Source organism: Chionomys nivalis, chromosome 2, assembly GCF_950005125.1.
Source record: "Chionomys nivalis chromosome 2, mChiNiv1.1, whole genome shotgun sequence".
In the NCBI taxonomy this organism is placed as follows: Eukaryota; Metazoa; Chordata; class Mammalia; order Rodentia; family Cricetidae; genus Chionomys; species Chionomys nivalis.
The window spans coordinates 60,651,788-60,672,852 of NC_080087.1; the positions used below are offsets into that span (position 1 = coordinate 60,651,788).

A 21,065-nucleotide genomic window follows, 5' to 3' on the forward strand; every position below is an offset into this window, starting at 1 on the left:
TTCAAAAATGACTACTTGATAATTGGAGGAGCATATTTCTGGGTTATTTTATTGGTCTATATATGTGTCATAACTCTTATGACTATACTTCTATGATAAATTTAAAATCAAACTGTGTGTCTTCATGCTCCTCCCAGGATTGTTTTGGCTATTGCCAATAAACATTTTTTTTTTTTAGATTGTACTGAATTGCATTGGTAACATGTGGCCCAGACTTTTCTTGAACTTAAGTTTCTTTTGCCTTATGTCTTATGCTGCTGAACAGCAAGGACTCAGGCAGCACGCACAGCCACCTGCATGCTATGATTGTGTATCAGAAAACCTTCTAAGTTTGGTCATGTTCGGCTCATCCTAGATGTCCATTAAAAATAATTTGAAAAAAATTTGTGTATGTAAAATAACATTTTATTCAGCTACAAAGAAAGAATAATCAGAGTCAGAAAGGAAATATCACATGGCTTCTCTCATGCAAAACTTGGATTTAAATTATGTATAAGCATGTATGTATGATGGCCATGACAGTGAAGAGGAGCGTGGGAGGGAGTGGAGGTCTGCAAGGAGGTGAGAAGGGAAACAGGAGAAGGCAACGAAGTGTGTATGTGACGTGGAATGGGAGGAAGCACTATTGGCGAAAGAAGGGGACCAGCAAGGAGGAGGGGAGCAGAGGGAAAAAGAACTATGGGGAAGGTGAATAAGAACAAAGTATAATGAGATGTGTATGAAAATATTATAATGAAGCCCATTTACTTTGTATGATAACAATTAGAAGCGAAAAAGTACACATTTAGTATTTATACATTAAATGTGTATCAATATTCTGATTTATTCTAGGGGTATTATAGCATGTTACTATAATTGAGTCAGTTTTTTTCCAATTATTTTTTTGTGGTGCTAAGGCTTAACAGTCTTGTATCTTCTGAGCAAGTACACTTCCATTGGCTACATCCCCAGCTTACAGCAATACATTTCCCCTCCAGATTAAATTGTTTAATCATGACACATACAGAATATTTGAAATAATAATTTATTTTGAAATGCATAAAACTTGAAAAGTTGTAATTATACTTTCTATAGCTGTATACCCAGAATTAAAAATTTTAGTTGGTGTATTATACATTAAATTTTAGCTTTCTTGTGGTCCCAAATTTTTTACACAGTAGTTAAAAAAATAATATTTGAGGATAGGAAATATGATTCGTGTAGACTACTTGCTGTACAGGTGTGAGCACCTGAGTATGGATCCTGAGGACCCGTGTGACAGCTGGGTGTGATAGCACACACAGAACCCTAGTACCAGTGGGCAGTGGCAACCATGTAGAGCAAGTGATGAACTTCAGGTTCAGTGAGAGACATTGTCTCAGAACATAAGGTGGCAAAGAATAGAGGAGATGCCCGAATTCACCTCGACACACACATGCCCAGGGTGATCACACGCGTGTACCATAGACATTGTATGTTTGCTCTTCTCCATATCTGGAAAGATGAATGCCAATACAGGAAAAATGCTTTGTGCCTCGGTGTTTGTCACAAAGAAGAAAATCCCTAGATTACAACATGTAAGGAGAAAGGACTCATCCCACTGTTCCAGGAGGGAGACAGTCCATCATGGTGAGGAAGATATGCATGGCAGAAAGCAGAAAAGTTACTACGACAGGAACAGGAAGTAGGACCTGGTTTCCCAGCGAGGCTCTACCTCCTAAAGCAATGGCTCTCAACCTTCCTACTGCTGTGACCCCTTAATACACTTCCTCATTTATTGGTGACCCCAACCATATCATTGCTACTTTATAACTGTAATTTTGCTCCTGTTATGAATTGTAATATAAATAGACATGTTTTCGGATGGTCTTAGGTGACCCCTGTGACCCGTAGGTTAATAACCACTGCCTTAAAGATCCACTGCACTCCAAACAGTCACACCAGCTGGGGACCAAGTATTCAACACATGAGTTTCTGGAGGACATTCCACATCCAAACAACCACAGTCCTTTTATTCAGCAAACATTCAACAGCTGTGAGTTTCCAGACAGTTTTAATCCCAAGGATATGAATGCCACTGATACAAACGTAAAATAGGACATGTTTGAGAGTCCTAATTTAATAGGGAGGTACGCAAAACAAACTTTCTGTCTTAGGGTTTCTCTTGCTGTGATATATCACCATGTTCTTAAGCAACTTGAGAGGAAAGGGTTTATTTTGCCTCCACTTCCATGTTAGAGTCTATCACTGAAGAAGTCAGTGCAGGAACCTAGAGGCAGGAGCTGATGTCAAGGCCCTGGAACTGCTTGCTTAGCTTGCCTTCTTACAGCACCCTCTACCTGGAATGCCAAGGGGTAGCACTGTTCAAGGTGAGGTACACCCTCCCACATTAATTATCAGACAAGAAAATTGCACCACAGGCTTGCCTATATATAGACCAGTATGGTGGGGTCATTTTCCTAAGTGAGATTCTTCTTTCCAAAATGACTCTTGTTGTGTGAAATTGACACAAAACTAGCCAGCCTGTTGTCGTAAACACGTCATATAGCCAGTTAAAAGTATAGTTTACCTGATGGAAGCATAGAGAACTTTCTTCTTGGATGATTACTAACTAATCATGAAGTAACAGACAAGAATGAGTTGGAAGTTTTCAGAATAAAAAATGCTGTTCTGTCATTGTTTTAGAGTTGGATATACTCTTGCCCTAATATCGACCTTAACATGTGTCTGTCAGAAACATTTGCTTTCATGGTCACAGCTGATGTTATAAACTCTTAGTTCCAGGGTCCCGCATGGTGGTTTTGCCAATATTATGGGTGGAAGTGGTTTGCAGAACTTCACAATTGCTGCTGTGCCATATACTCCAAATCTGCTACCAACTTCCAGCACATGGTAAGTTAAACTAACATTTAAATGAATTATAAAATATTTTTTTATTAATTTTAAATGATCAAAAGTAATTGCTGTTTCTCCTTTCTGGTGGTTCAAATATTAAATTTTTGTATATTTTACTATAATAGAGGAAAAAGAAATAACTAAAGTCTTCAGTAGTTACATTCCATTGCTTTGTTATGATACCATTATTCTTGAGAAGGTATATTTTTATTAGAATATAAAATACATAATTTCCCCCTTCCTCTACATCCTATTCCTCCCATATACTCCCTCTACCCTCCCAAATTCATGGAGCGTCTTTAATGTTGTTGGATACACATGTACATGAATAAACAGAAAACTACAGCCTACTGGGTCTGTACAGTATTGATTTTATATATGTTTCTAGGGTTGTGGTGGCACACACCTTTAATCCCAGCACTTGGGAGGCAGAGACAGTTGAATCTCTGTGAGTTCAAGGACAGCCTGGTCTACAGAGTGAGTTCCAGGACAGCCAAAGATAAACAGAGAAACCCTGTCTCAAAAAAAATGAAAAATGAAAAATAAAAATAAAAGAAATAGAGTTTAAAATAAAGCTATGTAAAGATGGAAAATGCACAGAGAATCTGGATACTAAATGTTATTTATTGTGTTGTCTTTGAATTGTTTGGTGGCTGAGGAAGGAACAACAACTGCTAAAATAATTTGATTAAAAATGCTGGTGGATTAATCCAACATAAATTTTGAAAATGCCTTGACTTTAAGTCAAAAGATATGTTACTTTGGAGAAGAGGTTTTTCTTTTGTTTCCATAGGAAATGAGAGGCTGTGGATTTGTTCTGGGTTAAGAAATATCAGGTTTGATCAAGGAAGACCCCTTGAAAAATTTCTGATTGGAGTGAATGGCTCAGATGATCCAAAATTCCAGAGGATCTCTGTTGGAGTTTCCTTTGAGTTCTACTTCCAGAACAGCCTCAAGACTGTTTGCTGAGATGATCAAGCCTCACAGAATATTCCAGTCAGGACTTGACCATAATCCTAAATTTTCTTTAGGTCCCCATAAGATTATCAGCATCCCTAATCACTAGGAAATAGCCTAGAAAACTATGCCCACATTCCCCTAAAAAAATGGATTATGGATGTTTGACTTTGTTTAGGGTATTGGTTACAAGTTGTTATGTATAATGGTCAGGAAAAAAGGTAAACAAAAGAGATTAGAATCAGAGTTCTTGTTTTGAAAAGAAAAAAGGGGGGGGGGTGCTGTGGGACAATGGTCTTGTACCCTGTAAAGGTTTGTCACTTGTATTGGTTTAATAAAACACTGATTGGCAAGTACCCAGCAGGAAGTATAGGCGGGATGACCAGAATAGGAGAATTCTGGGAAGAGGAAAGGCTCAGTCTGTAGTTACTAACCAGATGCAGAGGAAGCAAGATGAGAATGCCTCACTGATAAAAGGTGCCAAGCTACGTGGCTAATACAGATAAGAATTATGGGTTAATTTAAGATGTAAGAATTACTTAATAAGAAGCCTAAGCTATTGGCCAAGCAGTGATGTAATTAATATAGTTTCTGTATAATTATTTTGGGTTTGGGTGTCCGAGAAATGAACCAGCAGCCTCTATCAACATAGGGTTTCCTAGAAATCCAACCAGGGAGTGCATCCCCAAGGAAGACGAATTTTCCATCTCAGCAGTTGTTATTTGCTTGTAGCTCTTCATCTAGGGGTAGAGATTTCCACCATCTACTTGGGATGCTAACTGTTGTTAAAATTGTTCAGGTCTTGTTTAGGCAGCCATGTTGTTGAGATTCATGACAAGCTTCTTTATTCTTATAGCTATATGTCACAATATTTAAGCACATTTCATGGTTCCCCTGTCTCTTACAATCTTTCTACCCCCTCTTCTTTGATGTTCCCTGAATCTTAGGTGCAGGAATTGTGTAGTTAAATGTACCCCACAGTCAGTTGTTCTCTGCATTTTGACTGGTGGCTTTCTGTACTGGTCTCTGCTTTGAAAAGAGGCTTCTTTGATCAGGGGCAAGGTCTATACTTACCTGGGTCTCTGCCACATGTGTTGGCTTTGGTTCCTGGTAGAATGAAGGTCTAGGGTCTTAGTGACTTCCACTGGAAAGGAGATGGGATGAGAGGAGGGTCTGATGCTGGCAACAACGGTGGCAAAACTACGGGAACCCTGGCTGCCTGCCATATGTGGTATGCTGTAATTCTGTAATGAAAGAAAAGTTCACCCATAATCTCTCCTCAGAATTCTGGAACTACAAATGAATCAGTGGTTACTTAGTTTTGCTTCTGTTTTAGAAGGGAACATTTGGGAGGGAGGCACACACCTAAAACTTGAGTTTCACTGAAGTTAAAATGGTGGCTCAGTTGCAATGTCACTTTCATGTATAGTACCCGGTTACTTATTTTAAGCTGGAAGTTTATTTTCATGCCCTACATTTGCATTCTGAGAGGAACTGCACTGCAGCAGTTTTTCCCTTCCTTTTTAAATACCACTTCAGGGCTTTCCAATTTCAATGCAAATTTGAGAGAGTGGTTTTATGTTAATTATGAGCAGTGTTTTTACTGCTAGGTAAAACAAGAAATTTCTGAGATTCTGTTTAATGATGGTCTTTTTTTTTTTTTTTTTTTTAAAGCATCAATATGCTCAAGTTACCCGAATACCCAAGTAAAGAAATACTCAAGGACAGACTGCTGGTGGCACTACATTGTGGCAGCTATGGTTATACAATGGTGTGATGGCTCCTGGAGAACTCACCTGACTGCTGATGCGCGAGCCAGAGTGGCAGGAGTCATTTGGGGAACTGTCGACTGAGAAGCAGCCTCAATGCAGCCACAGGCGGAGCTCCTGTTTAAAATTCATAACGGATTGGGTTTTCTACTTTAACTTTCTTTTCCCTGCTTTGTTTTCTCTGTTTGGGTTACAATTAGAATATATAAAATCATAGTAGACTTTACTTTTAAACATGACCATTGTAAGTAGAAACCTTTCTTTTAAAGTTTGTTTTAATCTTATCCAAAACTGTGTTAAGGCAAAAATCTTTCTCTACATTCCACTTTTGCTGTGAACCTGTCTTGTTTAAAGGGTATTTTCTGTATATTATATGAGGACATCCAGTGGGTATGTTCTAGTGCATGTAAAGAACCATTTATATTTTGGAAAACTATTGTATAGAATGGATTAATATAGATTGTGTAAAGCCACAAATATGTATTTTCCCACACTATACCTATATTGCAATGGGTTTTATTTTTTGTTGATGATTAGCTTTTTAGTATTTTGATAAATGATGTTGAATTTAGACTGGCTTGACTAACGATGAATAAAGTGACATCTAATTTATATATTAAAGCTTATACCATATGAATTGTTGCATCTTTCTGTGCTCAGTTTCATGTTTATATAGTGTGTGGTCTCAGTTTTTCTTATGCCTTAATTTATAACGAAAATAAAATCGAAATATATTTATCATATTTCTTTTTATTGTTTGATCTAAGCTTGATGAGACATTTGAAAAAATAGAATGTGCAGATTGTAATTTATTTATGTAATATTTTCTTAAATTTGCTTATATGGTTAAAATGCTATGCTTAGGTGGTATCTGTCTGATAGAGAGCACTGAATGGGCATTTTGGACAAGACACACTGGCCCAGTTGGAGCATGAGTAACCTGACTTAAAGGGGGGATTCCAGGAACACACATACGGATATGCTGGCGGAGGTGTTTCTGACGTCTAGAACTCTGACACTGGGGGCAAATATCAGACCTGGTGGCATCACAGTTCTCATGTGAGCAGCCAGTGTATTTGGGCAGTGATGTTTGAGGGAGAGACACATATTGAAAGTAGCAAATTAAAACCCAAAATACACACAAAATGTATCATTTGGGGTCCTATTTTATTTTTGAATATAAGAAAATAATACACTTAAAAAGAAATTTCTTAAACCTAGAAGAGCTCTAAAATTCAGATTCAAATGCTTTATTTTTTCTAATTACAGAAAAGGCTACTATCTTGTTGAAATGTTACAACAGACCTAGTTTTTGAGACTGTAACTGACTTATTTGTGGTTCTAGAATCCAGCAGTTCTCAGTACCAGCACATAGTCCAGCAGTTGGAACCAGAAACGATGGAGAAGCACCTTTCCTTTGCTCCCAATTGCTGTGTAGGGTCGTTTAAGCATCTGGCTGCCCACAGTTGACCACAGCTCTCCTGCTGCTCTGCTGTAGGGGTGAGCGCTTAAACTGGGATGCTGTTGTCTGTATGGAATTAGGGTGCAGATTATGTGGGGTACAAGCTGAATGAAGTCTAATCATTTCTGCCTCTTAGCTCTCTATTTTGAGAGATTGACCAAAATTTGAGGTATTGATTTCTTTGTGTCACCATCATAAATGAATTTATTTGGTCTTAGTGTGGAATTTACAAGTCAGGATCACAGGAATTGAGTAAGGGAACATCATACTCAGTTATCAGTTGAATAGTGTTCTTGCTGATGTCGATGAAGTGAGGTCATTCAGCAGTCAGTGAATGCAAACAGCTAAGATGTTGAGAGAGTACAGTTCAGGGGACGAATATAGAGAATAATCCTAAAAGACTAAAGCTTACCTAACGAGAGCAAGTGAAGCATTAACAGAGACAGTTGAATGGTATCTGAATCAGTTCAGTCTATACAGGCTGTAATGGTGTCATGGTAAAAACAGATCTTACAGAATATTAGAGATGAAATGGTCAGTTTGGGAATGCTATGAAAGTATGTAAGAGTGCTTGCAGCTGCATGGGAGAGAGCCTGGATGACTAGGTGAGAGGAAAGAATTGGGCTGTCAGGACAATCAAGCCCTTGGCAGGTTCTAGATATTGCCTCTCTCATGGTTCCAACAGTGGGCAGAAATGATTCCTAAAAAGCCTGTACCCATTTCAGGAAAGAGACACCTTAGACTACCCTGCAGACAGCACTACATACAAAGTAACCAAGAAAAACTGCAGCTCCCTCTTGATAGTAGTGGAAAGAACAGTGCCCACAAGGGTGGATAATAAATACCTTGGCTTCTGGTCTAATTAACAGCCGGCAGACTTGCCAAGGTTGAAGACCAATAACACTTTGCAAGACCAGCGAAGGGATGATTTAGAGATGGACATGACCCCTCTACTGTGTGAGCAGTGCATGGTCATGTCCCTGGCTAAGCTCAGGGGACATGTCAGTGCCGTGTGAACCCACATTGGCTTGGCCCATAGTATACCCAGGGAATTAATCAGTCTCTCAGTGGAAGATAGCTGTCCACTTTCTGCAATAAGTCCTATAAAAAGCCTCTAGAAACCCTGTCTTGAAAAACAAAACAAAAACAAAAAACAAAAATTAATTTTTATTGGTTGTGTCTATATGAATGATGTGCATGTACGTACACATGTGCATATGCAGAGATCAGAAGACAACTTTTGGGAATTGGTTCTGTCCTCTTGTGCAATCTGGGGGGTCAAACTCAGGTTGTCAGCTTTTAAAGTGAGCATTTTTAACCACTGAGCCATCTCAATCTGGAGTCTTGGTTCAGTGTAGATAGGTGTCAACTCATGTTGTCTACAGGGATAGTGTGTGTGTGTGTGTGTGTGTGTGTGTCTGTCTGTCTGTCTGTCTGTCTCTGTCTCTGTGTTTGTCTGCATTGCCTCTGGTTTGGGCACTCCAGGTATGGTTTGAGTAGGTATGGTTCCCATAGACTTCATATGTTTAAATGCTTGGCCCATAGGGAATGGCACTATTAGGAGATGTGGATTTGTGCCTCTGCTGGGGAAGGCTTTGAGCTTTGAGGTCTCATATATGCTCAGGCTATGTCCAATGTGACACACAGTTGCTTCTGCTGACTGAGGGTCAAGATGTAGAATGCTCAGCTTCTCCAGCATATTGTCTGCCTGCACTCCACCATCATTGAAGACCAGCTTTGATGAAACTCTTATGTTCCAGGGTAGGAGTGTGAGGGTTAGAATTATTAAACAAAAGGAAACAGAGACTTAAGAGAAGTAAGACACAGAAACATAGAACAGCATCAGGAGGAACTTTCAGTGAATTACTGAATCCCTGAATCTGCATTTATTTTCTACATGCTTATATACCTTACTCTAAAAGGGGTGGGAGAGGTAACAGAAGTCATTAACATATAAGGAATAGATTTGGATTCTCTGATGTTTGGTCCTGCTGGAGTGGATCTACCTCTATACCCAGAATACTAATTAACCACACCCTAAGTCAGGATCTTTTGTTTGTAGCCGCATCTGTTGTCAACAATTTTAAGAGAACAAAAATAAGCTTAAACTTTGACCTCCAGTCAGGGTGGAAAAGGTTCACATCTGGGTCCTCACACACCATGACAATAATGTACTAAACCTCTGAACTGTAAGCTAGCCCCAATCAAATACTTTCCTTTAAGAGTTGCCATGGTCATGGTGTCTCTTCACAGCTATAGAAACCCCAACTAAGACACCAGGTGAGTGAGCATTTCCCAGAGACATTATATTTGTAATAATTAGCTGTGTTATAACAGTGAAATAACTCTATCATGGTTCTCCAAGAATGTCCCCTGAGGATAATTCTAAATAACTCTTCTGCTGCTGTTGCAGCATGAAGCTTCTTGCACAAGGAAGTTGCTAGATAATCACAAAATGTGCACTAAAGGTAAAACAACCTACAAGGGTAGAAATTTACTTAATTATTGTCTGCCCAAGATTATAGGTTTAACAGACCAAGTACTGGCCATTTTAGAAGTCACGCACCTGTATTAATTTTTCCTTGTTTACAGTTTGGACTATTTTATCTCTTCCATGCTGAGTCGAGAGTGAGGAGCTAATGATGGACACTTCCAGGGCGCAGGAAGGGTCAGCCAGTTGTTCTCACAGTCAAGGAGCCTGGATTAATAGTCGATGTATATCTTAAATGCAAATGTTATTCAGTTCAGGTACATGGGAGGGTTTATTCAACAGTTTATCTTGGGTAATTTGACTTGGGTTGGTCTTACAGAGTTCATTCAAATTGCATATCTTTTATGATTAAGTTCTTTGACTTCACATGTACACATTATTTCAGGACAAAATTTTACAACAAACCCATAGATTTGTAAAAATGCCTTACTTTTATTGCCTATCAGTTAATTCCCAAATATTAAATAGAGTTCTTGATAATCTTAACTTATACCGGAAACTTAGGAAGTAATTTTGAAAAATGTCATTTAGTGTGTGGGTATTTTGCCTGCATATATGTCTATGCACAATGTGTGTGCCTGGTGCCTGCAGTAGCCAAAAGACAGCCTTGGATCTTCTGGGCCTCGAATTACAGATGGTGGTGAGCCACTATGTAGGTTCTAGTAACTGAGTATGAGTCCTCTAGAAAAGCAGCCAGTGCTCTTAACTACTGAGCTGTCTCTCCACTTCCTTTGGAATTGATTTTTCTTTTAGCTATCTATACGACATGCTATCATTTTGTAAATATATGTTTGGTAATTTATAGGAACAATTAGGATAGGACTTCTTTCCTCATGTGGAGACTTCTATTCTCCTAGTCGAATTCTATTATGTTAGTTTTTGTTTGATGGTGATGAGAATCAAACCTGGAGCCTCATACAGTTTAAGTATAAGCTATCCATGGTCATTTTATTTCCATATGTAACATAATGTATTTGCCAATGGAAAAATATATTTTTGCCTTAAAATACTTATTTTACTCCTTGGGCAGCTGAGGAGAGGGAACCTGAAATAGCCCTATCCTATAACCATACTGATGAATATCTTGCATATCACCATACAACCTTCATCTGGCGATGGATGGAGATAGAGACAGAGACCCACACTGGAGCACTGGACTGAGCTCCCAAGGTCCAAATGAGGAACAGAAGGAGGGAGAACATAAGCAAGGAACTCAGGACTGCGAGGGGTGCATCCACCCACTGATATATTGGGAGCTCACCAAGGCCAGCTGGACTGGGACTGAAAAAGCATGGGATAAAACCGAACTCTCTGAACATGGCGGACAATGAGGGCTGATGAGAAGCCAAGGACAATGGCTCTGGGTTTTGATCCTACTGCATGTTCTGGCTTTGTGGGAGCCTAGGCTGTTTGGATGCTCACCTTCCTAGACCTGGATGGAGGGGGAGGACCTTGGACTTCCCACAGGGCAGGGAACCCTGACTGCTCTTCAGACTGGAGAGGGAAGGGGAAAGGAGTGGGGGGAGGGGGAGAGAAGTGGGGGAGGGGGAGAGGTGGGAGGAGAGAGAGGGAAATGGGAGCGGGGAGCAGACAGAAATTTTTTTCAATAAAAAATAATAAAATACACACACACACACACACACACACATATATATATATACTTATTTTACTTGCTTCCATTTATATCCATGCACCAATACATTCTAGTGTCCTCACATGCCGTAAGAGAACATTCAGATTCCCGTGGGACTGGGGTTAGAGATGGTTGTGAGGCACCATGTGGGTGCTGGGAATTGAACCCAGGTCCTCTGGAAGAGAAGCCAGCAAGTGCTCTCCACTGATGAGTCATCACTTTTCATGGTTTCAGTTACCCTGTTGTTAACTCTAGTTAACAACATTACATTACGGGCCATTTGTTCTCTTGTGAGCCAAATGTGAAGCCCCACCTCCATTAATGGTGTTTCCAGAAATGGCTTCTTAAGTCTTTGAACCCAACATTTTGCCAGTTGGACAGTGTGTATACACTTGTCTTTATCAGCACCCGTTTGCCAATATTAAATGTTTATCTATTTTCGGCATGATTAAAGGCACTCTTGTTTTAATAATAATTTTTTTTCTCATATGAAACACGTTCCTGTCTGTGTGCTTTCACAGCTACTGGGCAACACAGTAGTAAGAGAATTTCCAGTGTCTGTGGTAGAAGCTATTTTTAATGTGGGACGATTTCTGTGAGACTGTTACTGGTAATCTTGTCGGCATTAGGATCAGGTTGTGATTGCTGGCCTGCTGTTCTGCTGCTAAATGGGACCACTCCAGTTTATAGTGAGGCCTTTGATTTTAAAAATGAGAAAATTGGAGCCAGACAAGTAGTGGCTTGCTTAGGGTTTCAAATACAGTTGCTGCAAGCTGGAGTTTGAAGCCCAGACTTTTAAATTCTTAGTGCAGCAGGTGTTCCCTTGCGCCACGTTGTCTCTTTCTGACAGAGCTGCTTTATAAAAGGACTTTTACAAAAGCACCTGCAGCTTGTTAGCAGCTATGTACAACAAGCCTGTTGAGAGGCTGTAACTCCATCAGCGGTAGTTAGGCCTGATTAATAGAACTAGGTTTCTTCCGTCCCACTACGCAACAGCACACAGGGTGGGTATTCTATCATCTCCAAAAGAGAAGGAACAAATGTATTGTCAGGTCGTATATCATGGCTAGTCATTAGCCTTTATTATCATTATAAAAATGTTCATTTTTAAGCATACCTGGTATTTGGAAGTGTATTGTACCTTCAACACACTTCCAATGTTTCTTTTTATTTTATTTTTTTATTTTTTGAGACAGGGTTTTTCTGTGTAGTACTGACTGTCCTGGAACTCACCAGGCTGACCTTGAGTCCAGAGATCTGCCTGCTTCTTTCTCCCAAGTGCTGGCATTAAAGGCATGTGTCACCAGTGCCCAGTGACATCCGTTGTTTCAAAGCAACATGACCCTGAATTGAGTATCTGACGACTGTTGGTGTATGCTTGTATGAGAAGACTGAGTCTAGTGGACAGAAGTGGAGGGCGGTGGTCCTAGGGGGAATTAAATGCAGTTACCTCTCAAATCAATCCAGTAAATTCTCTTCAGTGCTTCCTGTGTATTTAACACTGGTTTAGGGACTGTGATTGGTAATTTTCATTTCAAGCAGTGTCTAAAGCTGTGCACCGGGTGTAGACATGTATCAGTGTAATAAGACCTACACAATATGGGGCCAGTCAGCATCCCATCATGGACAGGAGTGGAGCTCATGAGATTCTGCCCCTTCCCGAAGACCTACCGATACTAATGCTCAATAGCAGAAGGGGAGTCATTTTTATTAATGGTATAGTCACTCTGGTCCCACAGTCTTCCTACCTCCTCTTCTGTAATGGTCCCTGAAACTCAGGGGTGAGGGATGTGATATAGATCTGCTTTTACCCTTGACCTGTTGTGAGTTATTGTGTTAGCCACCAGTCACTGCTTCACAAGGAATTTTTCTAAGGAGTTGTGAGAACTTCCCTAATCTATGGGTATAAAGTGATAGAAAGCTAGAGCGCAGTTTGATCCTGTGTCCAATTAGCAAAAATAATAGTAGTAGGTTCATTCCTGGGGCCTCTGAGCTCCCCAACCATGGGGTCTTGGCCAGACTTAGACCACCAGACTGTGCTGTGGAGTGGACCTTAGCTGCAATCAGAAAGTGGCTGGTTACCCCTGACATATGTGCTAGTATTGTTTGTATTCAGGGTGTGATCTTTACACATTGGTCATGGTTATAGCTGACAAGGTTCTCAGAGGGGGAACTGTTGATGACTTCTCACCATCCCCAGCAGCCTGCTTACGTACTTAGCATCCTCCAGTACAATAAAAGCTTCCAGGAGGGAGGAAGCATTCTGTTCAGTACCAGTTTCTTCTCCATGACCTGTGACCCATTTTCCTTTATAATAATTTTCATTTTCTTTATTAGTGATACTTGGGACCTGGTCCACAATTTAAAAAGACTCTAACACGGCCCTGTGTAATTAGAATTATTATGTGAAAACTTTTTCTTCTTATCTGTGGTGGTAACTATCACAAAAATTACACACAGATCTTGGTTTGTTTGTTTTTACTCATCAATTTTTGTTGATGTTTATATACTTAATGTATGGTTCAAGACAATTCTTTTTATTTACTTATCTTAAAAGATGGTGCATTTATTTCTTTTATATGTATGAGTTATTTGACTGCATGTATCCAGAGGCATGCATGCATGCAGTGCTCATGCTGGCCAAAAGAGAACATTAGGTCTCCTTGATTATAAACAGGTGCGAGTTGCCATGTGGGGGCTGAGACTTGAACCCTGTCCTCTGGAAGAGCACTGACTGCTCTTCCAGAGCCATCTCTCCAGCCCTATGCCAATTCTTTATCCAATGTGGCCAAGAGAAGCTAATAGTTTAGATAACCCCTATCTAGCTCACATAAAATTTTGATTTCCCTGACCAGCATATAGTTAGTTAATTCAACTTGTGCCTAAGCTGGCATGATGAGTCCGTAGACTACAACTGAACACAAAAGAGCACAGTGTCAAGCCAGTAGTACATATGTAGGTGACTTCAGTACCAGTTTTATAGTCAGCTGTTGCCAGGATCACAACAGAATCAAGGAAGAAAGCTCAACTATCTGGAGTTAGAGTACCTGACAAAAAAGCTGGAATTAAAGTGTTTAGCCTATAGTCACATACTGGGATGGTATAAGCAAGACACTAAGAGTGAAGGAGATGGCGTTGGCTTCCTCAGTTCCACTTCCCCACTGCAATTGTGCACAGGCAGAGGGTACATTAACGTAGGCACTAGGATGGACTCACTCTTCAGACTAGCTGCTTGAAGCGTTCAGATGCTCGCTGGGGTATTGTACACAGCAGTCCTGCCAATGGTCATTTGTGTTCTTTTGAGCTAAATCAGATGCATAGCCTTCATTCATGGTGTGTCCAGAAATGGATTTATAAGGGGCTAAGTTTTCAAAGTTTTTCTTTGACTTCTTCATGAGGATGCATTGGCAGATGCACCCGAAGCACTCTGTCCAGGGCCTCAGGTTATAAGATCAGGGGTGGTGAAAGTGCCTAGACTGGGAAAGACAATGCTTGTACAGCTGGCCAGACTTCCTGGTTTGGGACTGCAGCTCCTTTCAAAATCAGCAGTGCATTCACAGTGCTCAAACTGCTGTGGGGAGGGAACTTTTTCCAACAGAGACTCCCAGGCAAAGCCTTTGCTGTGGTCAGGCTTACATGCACACACACACACACACACACACACGAGGCAATTTTTGGGTGGAAGATTTATTTAGGCTTATGGTTTGAGAGATCACTGTCAGTCATGGAGGGGGAGGAGGCTCAGGACTGTGCTGACGTGACTATGAAGCTACCTGCACTCATCTAGGCGGATCATGAAGTAGAGCCAGGGCAGGAAGTAGGCCAAGATATATACTCCATGCCCTGACCTCCAGCTGTCTACTTCTTCTGGTTAAGCACTCCCACGTAGAGTGTATAGAGCACCTTTATACAGCTTCATCAGTGATGGACCAAGCGTTGAAGCATTACTACAGGGTAGGGGAGCATTTGACATTCAAACCGTAACAGTAACCTTCTATGTCAGTTTGTAATGGAAATGCAAAACGAGAATTGCATATTACTTGAATTTCTTATTACTGCAGTAAGAAATCACCATGCATGTAGTAGTTGAAATAACACACATTCATGATCTCATTGGCTTTGGGGTTCAGAAGTATGAGATGGGGATAACTTGATTAAAATCAAAGGGTCACCAAGGCTGTGCTCCTTTAAGGAATGGATTATTTTCCAGCTTTTTAGCTTATGGAAGTTTCTTGCATTTCTTGGCTCATGGTTCCCTTAGATCCTCAAAACCAACAATAATACCAGTTGATTGTCACATCCATTATTTCTCCTGTCTCTCTCTTCCACATTGAAGGAATGTATGATCACATTTGATCTGCTCAGATAATACACTACTCTCCCTCCACCTCAAGGTCAGCATATTAGCCACTTTCTGAAAAGTCTAGGGTTAGGATGTGGACAAGTCCCTTGTGTGTAGGGTTGGGGGTTTACTTCAATAATCTACAGCGATGGAAGCATTTTTAATGCATGATTTTCACTTCCATTTATTTATTTATATTTATTTTCTCTGTGTGTATTGTGTATATGTGTGTGTTTGTGTGTATGCTTGTTCAAGTGTGCATGTGTGTGTCATGTATCATAGCATGCCAGTGGAGATCTGAGGACAATTTGGAGGAATCAGTTTTCTCCTTCTCCACTGCTAGTCCCTAGGATGGATCTTCAGGCTTTAAGTCTTCAGGCTTGGCTGGAAACACCTTTACCTGCTGAGTTATCTCATCTACCTCCTTGCTGGAAATCATTTATTCTTCCTTTTATTAAACAGATTTTTTTTATCATACAGTATCATCTAAATACAGTTTCCCCTCCATCTACTCCTCCCAGTACTTTTCCTTCTCCTCTCCTATCTAAAACTATTTCATTCTGCCTCTCATCTCAAAAGAATGGTCTTCTAGGAGATAACAACAAAACACAATAAAATAAAATATAATAATATAAAATGAAACCTTCACACTGAAGTTAGACAAAGCAAACCAAAAGGTGGAAAACAACCCCAAGAGAATAGAGACCCACTCATTCACACATTCAAGAGTCCCATAATAGCACTAAACTGAAAGCTATAGTATATATGCAGAGGACCTGGCGCAGACCTGTGTAGACCCTGTGATTGCTGCCTCTGTGATTGCTGCCTCAGCCTCTGTGAGTTCTTATGTGTTTTGCTCAGTTGATTTAGGGGGCTTTGTTCTGATGTTCTCCATCTCCTCTGTCTCTCTCACTCATTCTGCCTTTTCTTCTGTAGAATTTCCGGAGCTCTAAGGGGAGGAATTCGATAGAGACATCTCATTTATAGCTGTGTGAGTCAAAGTTTAGAAAGGGATGAGATAATGTCTTGCTGTGGTCTCTATTTGTTCCCATCTGCTGCAGGAGGAAGCCTCTCTGATGATGGCTGAAAGGCATCAATTTATGACTACAGCAGAATATCCCTAGAAGTCATTAAAAAAAAAAAAACCCACCAGTTGTTGTGACTGCGGATCACCAGACCCAGCATTTCTTGTAAACAACTTGTTTTCCTCTGCTTTGAGCATCCTACAGCTGCTCTGAGCATGAGACCCTGATGGCAGGGGAGTGGTGGGTTCTGATGAATCTGCAGTTGAAAAATCCTGAGAGCTGGGACGTGGCCAGATCCCTATATAAGCTGCCCCTGAGCACAATAAAGTGGGCATTGTTGGCATTCTTGTCTCAAGGATGTCCCCATGGCCCCGTCGGTCTGTCTGTCTCTGTGTTTGTGTGTTTTTAAATTTTCACCCTTGCTCTTGTAGCATGTAGCAAGTAGAGCACGGATGGAACGGATGTAGTTTTACAACCATTAGTATTTGGTTTTACCCCATGTCTCTGAGCTATCTAGACTCTGGTTCTTGGTCACCCAGTGGGCTTTAAGTCAAGCCATACATCAGTAGGTTACTCCCACAAGGTTTGTGACACCATTGTCTTAGCACATCTTTCAGACAGGATAGATTGTAGATCAAAGGTTTTATGGTTGTGTTGATGTTTAGTTTTCTCTTTTGGAAGCCTGCAGAGTACTCTCCATGTCATAGACACTAGAACATGGGGTAAAGATTTGGTGCAGGCACCAGCTCAGCCTCTATCCATACTCAGTGAGTTCTGTGGATACTGTCTTCAGCAATGGGGCCGTGTTTTCCGTTTGTGGAGAGCAGCCTGTTTTCTTGGCAACGGCCTGAGCTGTTTGGGGATTTTCATGGGACCCTTTCAGTCAACAACTCAACTGTATCAAACCCAGTCCCAGCACTGGACACTTTATTTGATGATAAGAGAAGGCTAGTAGGGGTTCTGTCTCCCTCTTTATGTGGAGGTTTCATTAGGATCACCTTTATAAATCATAGGAAGTTCTCAGTGCACTAGGTCTCCACACCACCTTTCAAGTGCTCTTCAAATTTGTGTGTCTCTCTCCCTCATTCCCCCCCTCTACCCCATTGTCCTTCCCGCTTCGCACCTAATCTTCCCATTCTCATTCCCTTTTCCACCCATAAAATATATTCCATTTATCCCTCCCAGGGAGATCCATGTGTCTCCCCACCGTGCCATCCTGTATGCCTAACCTCTCTGGGTCTATGGATTGTGGCATGATTATCATTTATTTAATAGTTAGCCTCATAATATAAGTGAATATATATTTGTCTTTCTGGGTCTGGGTTACCTCATTCAAAAGGATTTTTTTCTAGCTCCATTTGTTTGACTGCACATTTAATGATGTCATTTAAAAAAAAGAGCCGCATAATGTTTCATTGTGCAAGTGTAACACATTTTGTTTATCCATTCTTCTGTTGAGGAACTCTACGTTGCTTCTAACAACCAGCTATTTTGAACAAAGGAGAAATGAACATGACTGAATAAGTGTCCCTGTGGTAGGATGATGTGTCCTTTTGGTACATGTCAAAGAGTGGTATAGCTGGATCTTGAGGTAGATTGATTTCTGTCTTTCTAAGGGACCATCATACTGATTTTCAGAGTGGCTGTACAAGTTTGTACTTCACCAGCAATGGAGGAGTGTTCCCCTTACTCCATATCCTCATCAGTTTAAACTGTTACTTGTGTTATTGATCTTAGCCATTTTTATAGGTATAAGATGAAATGTCAAAGTAGTTTTCATTTCCATTTCCGTGATGGCTAAGGACGGTGACCACTTGTTTAAGTGTTTCTAGGCCATTTGAGTTCCCTGTATTGAGAATTCTCTGTTGAGATCTATATCACATTTTAAATTGAATCATTTGACTTTTTTGATATCTACTTTCTTGAGTTCTTTATATATTTTTAATATTAGCACTCTATCAGATGTGGAGTTGATAAAATATTTTCCAATTTTATAGCCTGCCACTTTGTTCTACTGACAGTGTCCTTTGTCACGCAGAAGCTTTCAGTTTCATGAGTCCCATTTATTAATCTTAGTACCTGAGCGATCTGTGTTCTGTTCAGAAAGTCATGTCCTGTACCAATGCGTTCCAGGCTATTTCCCACTTTCTCTTCTGTCAGGGTAAGGGTTGGTTTTATGTTGACGTCTTTGATCCACTTGGAGTTGAGTTTGATGCAAGGTGATAAATATGGATCTATTTGGATTCTTCTACATGCAGACTACCAGTTAGGCCAGCACCAGTTGATGAAGATGCTTTCTTTTTTCCAGTGTGTATTTCTGCCTTGTGTTTTGTAGTGATATTTCATTTGTATTTTAATAAATAAGGCTTGTGTGAAGATCAGAAGGCAAAACGGTCACACGAGTCAGCCATACAGGCCAGGCAGTGGTAGCACACACCTTTAATCCCAGCAGCCACACTAGTTAGCCATAGAGGTGGGGCGGTGGTGGTGCACACCTTTAATACCAGCACTAGGGAGGAATATAAGGTGGGATGAGAGAGGAATAGCTCTCTTTCAGTCTGAAGATTTCATAGAGGTAAGAGGTTCCAGTGGCTTGCTGCTTTGCTTTTCTGATCTTCAGGTTGAACCCTAATATCTCTCTCTGGGTTTTTATTATTTGTGTTACACTGCATTAAACATCAGGTGTCCCTGGGTGTGTTGGTTTATGTGACTGACATCTTTAAACACCCGTATTATAGATGAGAAACTGAGGTACATACTGATCAAATTCATTAAAGTCACACATCAGGGGCAAAGCTGGAACTTAAACTCAAAGAGTCTGGCTGAGAAATCCTCGCCAAAGTGTCACACTAAGCTGCTTTTCAAAGGCTGGACATCAGACGGCACCGTGTATGCCAAGAAATGAGTGTCAATAAAGGGGGTGTTGACTCCTTAGGATAACGAAACTCAAGAACAGCCAGTTTCACCAACCCTTAATAAAATGTCACATACTGCTGAATAAATTTGAAACACTTTGGACCGGATTAATCTTGAAGTAAATGCATTTTAGAATGAAAAGGGGGACATATAGAAATAAAGGTGCCCTGGAGACTTTGAAGAGAACACGCCAGCGTGTTCCGTTCCCCAAAGCATGAGCCCCTATTAATTGGGTCTGTTCCTGTCCAGACTTTGTGGATATTCCCCCCTGTGAACTGAGCTGAGAAAGTTTTATGGTTTTGTTCCTGGGCTGTAATTTATCTAGGTGGACTTTACTTTTTAAAAGTATAATTTGCTCTTCCTAAGTTGATAAGCTGGCGCTCCGCAGGGCAGATCATTGTGCAACTCTAGGGTGGGCTCGAAATCAGACCAGGTGCAGCTCCAATAAGGAAACTGAAGTTGGTGGTTGTCCCAAACCGGACAGAATTTTTGTTCCTGCTCTTCGAATGAAATCATTCCTGAAAATCCAAGTCTGGCTAGCGTGTACATTGGAGAAATCGTCAGTGGGAAGCATACTGCTTCTACTGCTTGGAGAAGTCAGTCTCAGCCAGCTCCAAAAGCAAAAGGCCCACAAGAAGCTGGCCCTGGTGTGTGCACCACGCCGTCCTTGAGGACTTGGTTTTCCCAAGTGAAACTGTGGCCAAGAGGGTCTTGTGATGTCCCAGGGCTCTAAGGCTTCATTCAGACAGAGCACAACCGAATTCACTGTGTATCCCAGGCTGACCTCAAATTCAGTATTCTCATGGCTTGGCCTCCAGAGTGCTGGAATTATGGGTGGTAGGACATCTGCGCCCCCCACACCCTCGGGTGTTTTGTCATAGTGACTGAACGCTGATGGATACGCACGAATTCTAGTTGCTCCCTATTCTCAATATTGTAATTGGCCCTTTTCCCTTTTATTTTTTATGTGTGTGGGTGTTTTGCCTACAGGTATGTCTGTGCACCATTTAAATAACAACATAAACGAGTTAACAGACACACTGAGCAAAGATATCTATAAAATGCAGCAATATTGCGTTATATTATTATATTATAATCATATCATACTATTGTAAACAAAGCGTGTGTATCAACAACAAGAAGATAGGAATCCCAACAGCCAATGGACACAGGATAAAATTAGGCATTCTGTAGAGGGAGATTGCTAACTGGCTAAAGGAATCTATTATAAGATGCAAATAAAAAAGACATATTTAAAATTAAAAATTAGACTCCATATCAGAACAGCAAATATTAGAAAACAGAATATACTGAACTGTAATGAGGATGCTTGACAACTATTATTTTGAGCATTTTCTGTTATGACTATTATAGAAAGAATTCTAGAAAAAAATTGATGAAATCTTTATGTACAATGACATATAAGGTGTGTCATTCATTCATATGCTGTATTTCTCAGGGAAATACCACACATGCAGAAAGGAAGGTTATCTTTTGTTAGACATTTAGATTACTTCTGCTTCTCTTATTAAAACAGCATTGCTACAGAGATTATCCAGTTGCATATGAGCTGGGCCATTTGGAGTGAATTTTCTG

General features: G+C 40.5%; 1 protein-coding gene across 5 annotated transcripts in view; it reads left to right on the plus strand.

The window, feature by feature from the left end:
* Hace1 (HECT domain and ankyrin repeat containing E3 ubiquitin protein ligase 1) overlaps window positions 1–6,343 on the plus strand; it is a 106,482-nt gene extending 100,139 nt beyond the window's left edge. For all 5 annotated transcript variants that reach the window (XM_057761696.1, XM_057761697.1, XM_057761699.1 and 2 more), the window contains 2 exons: window positions 2,758–2,871; window positions 5,506–6,343. In XM_057761696.1, coding sequence (XP_057617679.1) covers window positions 2,758–2,871; window positions 5,506–5,608 — 217 coding nt within the window. In that variant the 3' untranslated portion in view covers window positions 5,609–6,343. The remainder of the gene's footprint in view (window positions 1–2,757; window positions 2,872–5,505) is intronic.
* Window positions 6,344–21,065: the final 14,722 nt, after the last annotated feature.